General features: G+C 49.2%; 1 protein-coding gene across 1 annotated transcript; it reads right to left on the bottom strand.

Annotated features, from left to right (window-relative positions):
* Window positions 1-3,300: 3,300 nt before the first annotated feature.
* On the bottom strand, window positions 3,301-8,719 carry ZIC3 (Zic family member 3). The gene is given in 8 exon segments (XM_070951889.1): window positions 3,301-3,694; window positions 3,696-3,788; window positions 5,781-5,944; window positions 7,571-8,009; window positions 8,011-8,417; window positions 8,465-8,649; window positions 8,651-8,676; window positions 8,678-8,719. Coding segments are annotated over 8 exon segments (1,446 nt in total). The 3' UTR covers window positions 3,301-3,604.
* Window positions 8,720-11,256: the final 2,537 nt, after the last annotated feature.

The raw sequence follows: 11,256 nt of genomic DNA on the forward strand, positions 1-11,256 counted from the left end.
TCCCAAATTCGCGTCGAACACGGGTTTTTGTTCTGTTTTGTTTTTGCTTCCACGCATTGGAAACCTCCCAGAAAAAGAGGAGGGGGGCGAGATTCGGGTGCAATTGTAGCCTCGCGTTTACGTATCCAAAAACCAGGCCCTTGTAAGGGGGGTGGGGGCGGGAGGAGGCAGATAGATAGATAGATAGATAGATAGATAGATAGATAGATAGATAGATAGATAGATAGATAGAGTAGGGAAGGAAGGAAGGGAGGGAGGGAGGGAAGGAAGGAAGGAAGGAAGGAAGGAGGGAAGGAAGGAAGGAAGGAAGGAAGGAAGGAAGGAAGGAAGGAAGGAAGGAAGGAAAAGATAGCAGATAGTTAAAATGGACTAGATAGATAGACAGACAGAGTAGGTAGGTAAGGAAAGAAGGAAGGAAGGGAAAGATAGCAGATAGTTAAATGGACTAGATAGATAGCTAGATAGCTAGATAGCTAGAGAGCTAGAGAGCTAGAGAGATGATAGATAGATAGATAGATAGATAGATAGATAGATAGATAGATAGATAGATAGATAAGGTAAGGAAAGAAGGAAGGAAGGAAGAAAGGAAGGAAGGAAGGGAAAGATAGCAGATAGTTAAATGGAATAGATAGACAGACAGAATTTTCGGCCTCCGTTTTCTTTGCAAAAAAAACGAAACACGCCCACTTTTATACAACTCGCGGAGCGGGTCGCCACACGCATTTCTCTCTCTCTCATTTCTCAATCCCCCTTGAATCGATTCCCCCAACTGCGGCCGGGCCGAGGTTCAGCGAAAAGCGCAGAGCGGGGGAAGAGAAGAGAGAAGGGCTCCGTGAAATTCTCCCTTTAACCGTTTCTCCCCGGCTGCTTACACACCGCCCCCCCCCCGGTCCGTCCCCCACCACCCCCATACACACACACACACACACACACACACACACAGACAGACAGAGGCGTCCTCGCCCCCCCCCCTCAGCCCCCCCAACCAACCTTTATCTGCTAAAGACGGCCAAAGGACAATTGTCGCTCGGAAACTCGCCGACGTCGGCTAAAGCTCCGCGTTCCCTTTGCTCCTCGCAAGACTTGGAAGAAATTTTGAGTTTTTCCCACGCACACACACCCCCGACCAAAAGCCAAAGGCTTTAGTCTTCTTTTACAGGCCCCTCGCCAAGAAACGGAGGACCCGGAGAAAGTCCATTCCAACCGAAGAAGAAGAACTGGAGGAAAAGAGGCGCTGGCGAACCGATGATCTCGGCTAATCCCAGACTCGCAAGGGACGTTTGGACGCCAGATGCGGAGAAAACGTCATCAAATTATCTTAAGGGGTCCTTAATTTACATGATTTACAATCCCAGAGGGAAGGGGGGAAAAAATCTAGGTTTAATTCACCAACATTAAAAAAAGAGAGAGAGTCTTTAAAAATCCATCCAAGATTTCCTGGAAAATGAATGTTTCTTTTTAAAAAGAAAATTAAAGAAACTTAACCAGGGAAGGAAGGATCCGTTTTTTTGTGTATGTGTGTCTAAGATGGCAGACAAATGGATATTTTTAAGGTAGGCCAAAAGTGCAGTCAGTCGCCTTACGGACTACTCGAGAGAAAAGGGAGAGAAAAGCAGAGAGACATTCCCCTCCATCCAGAGAAATATATATATATAATATTTTAAATTTACCTTCGGAGCTTTTCGTGGGTCTGTCCAGATGGTTCCTTTCTTGGTCCGAACGTTTTAGGGAATTGTGGCAGTCAAAAGGTGAGCAGATCCAGGAAGCTGGAACAGGAGTTTTTGCTTTTGCAAAAAGAGAAAAAGGCCCTTCGGAAAGAGGGTGAGGTACAGAACAGAAGGCCTGAAAGTTTTCTCCTGCTCACCAGCAGCTCTTCCGCAGAAATAAAAGAGCCAAAAATTAGAAAAGGAGGTGAAGAAGCAAAACCAGAAATTCGGGGGTAAAAGGGAAAAGTTTCTTTCAAACCTGTAAGCTTCCCTGCCTCCCAACAGGTTCTTTTGGATAGGTTGGCTTTTTCTGCAGAGTTGAAAAGTTGCCCTAGAATTTTAATTTTAACTAAAAATTTAATTTTTTAAATTTAAAATTGACATTAAAAAAAAAGTAGAAGAAGAAAGAAAAGGGGGGGGGAATAATCAAATAAAAAAACCAGGCCTACAGTGTCCTTTCCCAAACAATAAACTTTTAATGCTAAAGCAGTTATATAACCAAAAGCTGTACATTGTCATCTGTGTGGGGTTTTTTTTTCTTTTTCTTTCTTTTTTGTTAGAAAATGAAATTGTGTTTTTTTTTAATGGGATTGTTTTTTTTTTTCCTTCTTCTTCTCATAAATATTGTTCAGTTCCCGGCACTTGTCTCAATAATTAAATTACAAATGATAAATATGGCATCGTGGATATGTATTTACACACAAAAGAGGTATTACAAAAAGGCAACTGTTTATACTAAACTGCCAGGAGACCTGGGTGAAATTAATATCACAATATTTTTTTTTCCATCGTAAAAAATAGACTGAATGACACCCCTTCCCATTTCTGCCATTTGAAGAAAATACATTCACAACAGAAAGGAAAAGGAAAAAAGAAAGAGGGAGGGAGGGAGGGGAGGAGAGAGAGAGAGAAAGAAAGAAAGTGAAAGAAAGAAAAAGGAAGGAAGGAAAGAAAGAAAGAAAAAAAGAAAGAAAGAAAGAAAGAAAAAAGAAAAGTAAAGAAAAAAGAAAAAAAAGAAAAAAAGAGATCTTTGACAGGGTTTCTGTCTCAGTTAGAAAGCCAAAATGTGTTTTTAAATTTTGTGGGACTTTTTAGGTAGGTAGGTAGGAAGGAAGGGAGGGGAGAAGGAGGGAGGGAAGGAAGCAAGCAAGCAAGTAAGGAAGAGAGAGAGAGAGGAGAGAGAGAGAGAGAGAGAGAGAATATAGGACTTTGGCAAGTTTAAAAACTGTTTTTTTTTTCCTTCTACATTTAACAATCACAACTACAAGGCCAAGAGAAACAATCAAGTTTTGTTTCTGAACATCCCACGGAAGGAGACGGGGCTGAGAAACAGATGGGTGCGAAAAATGAAACATCCACTGAAGTCGATTACAAAAGACAAGGAAAAGAAAGAAAGAAAGAAAGAAAGAAAGAAAGAAAGAAAGAAAGAAAGAAAGGGAAAAAGAAAGAAAGAAAGAGAGAAAGAAAGAAAGAAAGAAAGAAAGAAAGAAAGAAAGAAAGAAAGAAAGAAAGAAAGAAAAGAAAGAAAGAAAGAAAGAAAGAAAGAAAGAGGATGGGGTGCAAGAACAAATTAGAAGAATTGTTTTGTTTTTTAAAAAAAAAACCTGAAAGAAACAGTCACGCAGAAAGAAAAGAAGCTAATCCTGAGAACAGCAGACATGATTTAAGTCCAGCCTCTGGCGGCTCTTGTTCGGTCGGGGATGAGAGACGAGGATGCTGCTCCCTGACACCCCCACTTTCCTTCTTCCTTTTGCCAATCTTTTTTTTTTTTTTTTTTTTTTGGTCCGGTAAAATCCAGCAGCATCAGCAACAGGCCAGGCACGGAAGGCTGGCTGTCCTTTGATGTCTCTTGAGAATCCAAAGGAGGAGAGAGGGAGGGGAGGGCAGGGGCCCCCTCCTCAGACATACCATTCATTGAAGTTGGGGGGCAGACCTGGGTTAGGGTTGGCCGTCTGAATGGTGGAAGGAGGGGCAGCTTTCCCGGAGTCCCTTACTGGGGGCAGTAGCCAAGGCTGGGGGCGTGGAGGATTCGTAGCCTGAACTGGCTGCCGGAGAGGATTCGGAGCTCTGCGTTTCGTGGACCTGAAAAGGAGAGAGAGAGAGAGAGAGAGAGAGGAAGAAAAGAGAGAGAGAGAGAGAGAATCATCACAGGATCAGAACTGGTTATTTCATGGATACCTTTGGCTGCCTGTCTCATGGGCAGCTGGCAATGCAAACCAGATAAAAGCAAAACCAATCATTATAAAGGGAAGGAGCATAAAAGGAACAGCCCAAGAACACATTCACACATGCCTCCCCATTGTGGGGAGAGAGAAAGAGAGGAGAGTAGAGGGAGAGGGAGGGAGAGAGAGAGAGAGGAAGAGAGAGGGAGAGAGAGGGAGAGGGAGGGAGGGAGAGAGAATAGGGGACAAGTTTAACCCTCCCTCGTTCAATAGATTTTTTAAACAAACTAGCAAAAGTAGAAAAGACCCCAGCCCAAGAATAAATCTAGAATGAATTAAAACAATAAAGGATTCTGGAGGGGGGAAATATGATTGTATTTATGTGTAAGAGAGAGAGAGGGAGGGAGGGGAGGGAGGGAGGGAGGGAGGGAGAGACTGAGAGAGAGACAGAAAGAGAGAGAGAGAGAGGAGGGGGGTAAACTTAAATCAAACTCCAAATCAAAGATGATTTTTGACTCGAAATCAGAGAAAGTAAACAAGAAGAATTAAATTGAGAATGAACCAAAACAATATATGGGATTCTGGAGGAAAAATGTTTCAGCCTGCCCTGCAAAGGAAGGAGGCCTCCAGCCACCTGCAAGGTGACCATTAGGAGGCATTGCCCTCGACTGATACGCCAGAGTAAGGCAAATGACCTTGGAAGGGATTTATATTTCAGAAGCTTACATCCCTGCAGGAGAAAATGCAGCTTACTTCACTGCCAACTCCTGCTTCGGCGTTCCTATGAAAGTCTTCTAAACAGAAAGTGTGGATTTATATATAGAGAGAGAGATGAGATAAATAAACCAGGGAATAGTCATGGAAGGTGAAATATTTTGCAGCAAAAAGCAAAATAAAACAGGAGCTTAAATCAAACAGGAAGTTTGATCCTAGTCTGGCCAGAATTCCAAAGTGCCATTAGTTTTAAAAAATAAAACAGTAAGATAATAAAAGTTTGCACAGTTCTTTTTCTGCCCCTTTCTCTAACCCGAATGCTTACTCTAAAGGTCAAAATACAGGCAGCCCTGAACTACCCAACAGTCCATTTAGTGACTTGTTCAAAGTTACGTCGGCTCTGGAAAAAGAGGGACTTATGATCACTTTTCACACATCCTCGTGGTCATAATTCAGACACTTGGCCACTGATTCCTAATTACAACGGTTGCACTGTCCCTTCGACGACCTTCTGCCAAGCAAAGCCAGATTCACTGAACAACGGTGGCAAGGAGAGTCAGAAAATGGGGCAAAAGTCACTTAAGAAATATCTCGCTTAGCAACAGAAAAGGTGGGGCTCAACTGTGGTTATAAGTCAAGGACAACCACACACAGAGAAATAATAAAAAGTGCACCACATTCTGGTGAAGGGGGTTATTATGCAAATAGCTAATAGTAGACAAAAAGAAATAAATGCGCATAGAAGATTGTAATACGTAGACATAAACAACAGAAATACTACAATAATATGTCGTATGAGTAGACAAAAAATAAATAAATGAACATAGAAGACTGTAATACGTAGAAATAAAAACAACTGTTTGGGCACAGAGACATACCGGTATCAAAATACATGAACTATGTTGTACTCTTTCTATAAATTATTGGTATTGCACGCTACGTAGTAGTAAGAGTGTAACTGTACACCCAAACGCACATGCAATTTGCTTTCATGTATAAATAGATTTCTTTTTAGCAGGAATGAGAAAGAGAGAGCGCTTGTTTGCAATTACACAACCAGAGACACACAATTGACTCATGGAAGATCCAAGCTGGATCTCTTTTACGATTCTGCAAGATTATTATTATTGTTTTAATTCTACAATCAACACCAGAAGTGACACTGTATAAAGAGGCTTGTCACGATCAGAGCAATTACCTTCATATGCTTCCTTAAGGAACTGGGGTGAGTGTAAGATTTATCACAAACTTTGCAAACGTAAGGCTTGTCAGAGGTGTGTACGTGCATGTGTTTCTTTCGGTCACTGCTGTTCGCAAAACGCCGGTCGCAGCCTTCAAATTCGCACTTGAAGGGCTTCTCTCCTGCAGATGGACAGGAACACAGGTGGAAAAAATCAAGAGGGGGAACAGGGAGGGTGGGCAATTTAGGATTTTCACATTTTCCTCCTTGCCTGGTTTTCTCGCTCTCCTCTGCCCCCCCTCTCTCCAGTTCCTGAATAATTATTGCCTTCTATTTTTTCCCATTCTACTTTTTTTCCAGGAATAAACTGGAGGGAGGGAAGAAGGAAGGAAGGAAGGAAGGAAAAAAGAGAGAAGAGAGGAAGGAAGGAAAGAAGGAAGGAAGGAAAAAGAAAAGGAAGGAAGGAAGGAAAACAGGGAGAAGAGAGGGAAGGGAAGAGAGAAAGGGAAGGGAGGGAGAGAGGAAAGAGAAGAGAGGGAGGGCAGAGAGAGAAAGAGGAAGGAAGGAAAAAAGAGAGAAGAGAAAGAGGGTGGGGAAGAGAGAGGAAGAGAAGGGAGGGAGGTCAAATTGGAGTTGTTGACAATTAAATGGCCATTGTTAATCCTGTGTTTATCACATGCAATCTTGGAAAAGATTAAGAAAATGACTTTGGAGTGATTTATGAACTATAAACAGAAGAGAAGAGGAAATAGCAATGGCCAGCCTTTAATTCTGGAGTTACTCAGGGGAGAATCCTAATAAATGCTAGAAAATAACATTATTGGCTGCTTCCAATTTAATTTTCTTTTTTCTTTTTCTTTTTTTTTCTTTTTTTGGGAGAAACTAAACTCTTTCTCCAAAAAAAAAAAAAAAAAAAAAGCAGGGATAGAGGGAAAAAAGAATACTAGGAACAAAAAAAAAAGTATCACTGATTTAATTAGAAGATGTGCCAATCAAGTCATTAAAAGAGAGAGCGGAAGTGAGGGAAAATGAGATTTCATTTGCATCTCTATGGTTCGCTTAGCCGACTGTCTGAGCAAGTCGCTTTCAAAAAAAAAAAAAAGCAATCCACACACACCTCCAATGAATGCCCCCCTCCCCCCTCTTGGACTCATAGGACGCCCCCTCCCAAATCAGGAGGGGGGAGGGAGGCTGAGAGCAACGAGAGAGGAAAGCTAAGGAGGCCGAAGGAATGGCATTTGGAAGAAAACAAAAATACCCCGCTTAAAACAAAACCATCCACGCCCACGTTAAGGTTAAAAAATAAATTCAAATCAAATCAAAGCAGCAGGCAGTTCCTTTGCGAAATTGACAAGACCTCGGCAAAAAAATCTGCATTGAAATTGACCAATTGAACCTGGAGGATAAAAATGAATTTCAATCCGGATTTCAACAATCCGGAGTGAAAACAAACCCAAATACTCCCGTAGTTTTTCGGCGGTGTCTTTCCTGCCCCCCATTTCTTCTTCCCTCGTCCCTCTCTGCGCCCCCCCCAACGCCCCCCACCAAATCCGCTTTGCATCTTCCCCATCTCTCTCTCTCTCCCCTCTCAACCAGCCCCTTTTCCCACTGTGGTTCCCCGACATCCATCCTCTCCCCCACTCCCGCGAAACCCCAAACGAACCCGGGTCCTTTTTCGGTCGTCGGAAAGCGTACTTAAACCCGAGATGGAGCGCGAAACCAGGTTTTCAACAGGTGGGGAGCCTCAAAGGGAGCCCGTCGGACGGAGCAGGGGTGCGCGTGTGTCCCCCCTTCTCTCTCTCTCTTACCTGTGTGGGTCCTTTTATGGATTTTGAGGTTCTCGGACCGAGCGAAAATCTTCCCGCATCCCGGGAACGGGCAGGGAAAAGGTTTCTCGCCCGTGTGAACGCGGATGTGGTTGACCAGTTTGTATTTGGCCTTGAAGGATTTGCCTTGGCGGGGACACTCGTCCCAGAAACACACGTGGCTGTTCTGCTCGGGACCCCCGACGTGTTCCAGCGTGACGTGGGTAACCAGTTCGTGCATGGTGCTGAATTGCCGGTCGCAGGACTTCTTGGGAGACTCTTCCAACCACTTGCAAGCCAGTTCTTGCTTGACCGGTTGCCGCATGTAGCGGAAGAAAGCGCCCGGTCCCGCGTGGTGATGATGATGATGGTGGTGATGATGATGATGGGGCCCAGCCACGTTCATGCCCGCCACGTTCACGGGCCCGTAGTTGGGGAAGGGCGGCGGGGGCCCCGTAAGCGTCCGCTCTGGGGCTGGAGACCCCCCGGTAGGAATCCGGCCGGCCGAAAAACTCCCCACGCAAACCCAGGTGCAGCTGGCCGCTCTCCACGGGGCCCGACGGCGAAGGCAAACCGCCCACGTTCTGCTCGTGCAAACCGGGGAAAAGCAAGTAGCCCCCCGCGCTGTCCGCCAAGCCGCCCGGCGCGTGGAGTCCTCCGGGTGGGTTGGTGCCGAAAAGGCCGTGGTGAGCCGGGGAGCTGCCGGGGGTCCCGCTCGGCCCTCCTCCGCTGCCGCCGCCGCCGCCTCCGCCGCTCGAAGGCGCTTCGGCCAGGGCGCAGCCCCCGCGGTTACGGAAGAGAAAGTCCCGCGTGGAATTGAAGGCGGCCACGTAAGGAGAAGGCACCTGGCCGCCGCCGGCGTGAGGGTGAGGGGGCGGAGGGGGCGGCGGCGGATGGTGGTGTGGTGGGGATGATGGGGGTGCGGATGATGGGTCGGGTGGTGGTGCGCGAAGCCCGAAGCTTGAGGCGTAAATGCGGATCCCTGACCCGAGGCCAGCTCGTGGGCGGCGGGGCTGAGTTTGAAGGGAGGCTCGGCGAAAGGAGGGTGGTTGAGCCCCATGGCCACGTCGTGCGGGTGGGGGGCGAGAGGCGGCGAAGCCCCCGACCCCCCAAGGTGGGGAACTGGGGCCCGCCATCCAGCAGCATGGCCATCGTCCTCCTTCAGACGGCCGCGAGGGAGTGGAGCGGGCGGCGGCGGCGGCGTCGATCCACGGCAGCGCTCCTCTCTCGCCTCTTCCTTCCGTGGACGCCGGAGGGGACGCCCCCCTCCCCTCCCGGCAACGCGGGGACGCTCCGAGCCCCCTTGGCCTTCCTCGGCGTCCTTCCCCTCCGCTGCCCCCACCTCCCGCCGCCTCGAGATCAGCCCCACACAATAGCCGGGCAGGCAGGAGGGCTGGCGCGGCGGCTCCGCCACGGCTACATTCACACGCGCGCCCGACCTCGCCGAACCGTGGCAGAAGAAGCAGAAGAAGAAAAAGAAAAAGAAGAAAAAGAAAAGAGAGCCGGGCAGCTGAAGGCAGGGGGGGCAAAAAAAACCCCACCCACCCGTCCCCGGAGGACCAAGGACGGCGATGCCCCCCGGCCGCGCGGGCCAGGAGAAAAAAAAATAGGGGGTCGCCCCCCGCGCTGCCCCCTCGGAGGGGATCCCCGCCGCCTGGCTTATCCGTAGGGCGCCCTCCGCTTCGGCGGAGCGACGTCCTGGCACTGGCTGGGCTCGGGCGCTTCTCCCGGCTAACCCAGAGGGAAGCAGCCGAGGGAGGGGGCTCCGAGGAGCGAAGAGCGGGTGGGGAGGGGGGCGGGTGGGGGGGGCGGAGGAGGAGAGGGGGAGACCCAACTCCGGGGGGGGGGCTGCGTCTGGGCCAGCCAATGGGGAGCCAGCCAACCGGCTGTCACCTGACCCTCCACCCGGGATGCCCATTGGCCCACTTTGCCCGGACGGGCAAAGCTCTCCGTATTGAAAAATGGCAGCTGGCGGCCAAACCCGTCTCGTGATTGGACGGGGCGCCCCTCTCCGTGGGGCGCAGGTAAGGTGAAAGGCTGCTGGGCCAGCCGGGTCCCCCCCCCCGCAGCGTTTTGTTTACTGGAGATGCGACGGAGGTGGGGGAGAGAGAGGGGGGAGGGGGAAAGGGAGGGGGGAGGGAGGGGAGGTGCTCGCGCATCCTCCCCCTTCGCCCCCCCCAACCCAACCAGAGTGGGGGTCTTTGCAAGCGCCGAGCCACTTCCTCGCCTTTCGCCTGGATGCCACCCACCCGCCCGATGCGATTAAATTGCCGTCGTAAATAATTCTGATTATTCGTGATCTTCCCCCCTTTCATATTATTATTATTATTATTATTATTATTATTATTATTATTATTATTATTATTATTATTATTATTATTATTGCTGTTCTTGTGACTTTTTTTTTTTTTGCTAGGAGAAACTAAATCCGGACGCCCCGGCACAAGCCCCATAAAACCGGGGAGAAAAAAAGTGGGGTCTCCTTCCTTCCCCGACCGAAGGAGGCGATGATTCCACGGGGGTGGGGGGGGTGGGGGGGATGGGAGGTGTGGGAGAGCGATCGTCCTGGCGTGGAACGTCTCTTGAACTAACCGGATCGTGGCCTCCGTCCTCCGAAACCGTTTTAGGGGTCCAGGGAACCGGTTGGGAAGCCACGTTTCTCTCTTTTCGATCCTCGGGGGGGGAGGGGAGGGGGCCGGGAGGTGGGGGAGGAAAAAAGTCCCCTCGTGATCCACGCGAAGCGAAGAGCGCTCGGCGAAAGGCCGATGCGTGGAGCTCGTGTATGTGACACACGCGGGTTTCTACAGTGCTTTTTCTGAGTTGAGCTGGTTTCAAGCTCAAGAGCATTCAGGACCCCTCCTCTATTTTAAGAGACGTTCCTTAACAGCTTGGCCAGGACCCCGCTTTGCTCTTTTGGGGGGGGCTTTATTCTTTTCCCGACCACCACCCCCGGGGAGAGCGGAGACAGTTCTGATTTAGGGCAGGCCCCCCACCGTCAGAGCATCCAGAGCATTTCCTCGGGAAACGGTCCTCTTGGCCGGCCCGAGCGAGAAATCCTGGCGGGTGGAGAGAGAGAGAGAGAGAGATCGAGGAGCCCCATTGCCCTTCCGCTGTCCTGCTTCTCCTCCTCGTCCGACCGCGAAGCTTTGCCTCGCCTTAGAGGCGCTTTGGAAAAAACCTTTCCAAGGAGAAAAAAAAAGTGGGGGGGGGAGAGGAAATTAAGGGAAAGCGAGACTGGGAAGGAAAATCGGGATGGAGGCGGGGGGTGGGGGGGGCGGAGATGGGGAGAAGGGAGGGGGTAAAAAATGAGGCCGGCGGTTTGGTGGGGTTGCTCTGCCCAGTTAGGGAATGCCAAAACCCCAACCCCACCCCCACCCCCGCGCTTTGAAAACTCTCCAAGGAAAATTCGCCGCTGTTCCCGGCAGGAAACTTGCGCGTTTGATCCAGCCAGAAAGAAGGCACTTGGGGGTCTAAAATGCAGCCAGCAGCCGCCGCCTCTAAACCCAACCCCCCCCCTTCCCCTCGCCAACCCTTCACCATCTTTATTTTAGGAAACTGGTCAGAAGGGAATTGAGGGGGGGGCGTGGAGAAAGAGCGCAAAACCAGAGACAAGGAAAAGGAGGAGAAATAATAAAGCTTTAATCACCCCTTCCCCAATTCACAGACCCCACCCCCTCCTCGCAAAACAA

Source organism: Pituophis catenifer, unplaced genomic scaffold (assembly GCF_029215685.1).
Source record: "Pituophis catenifer annectens isolate HBS135680 unplaced genomic scaffold, rPitCat1.0.hap2 SCAF_11, whole genome shotgun sequence".
Lineage (NCBI taxonomy): Eukaryota > Metazoa > Chordata > Lepidosauria > Squamata > Colubridae > Pituophis > Pituophis catenifer.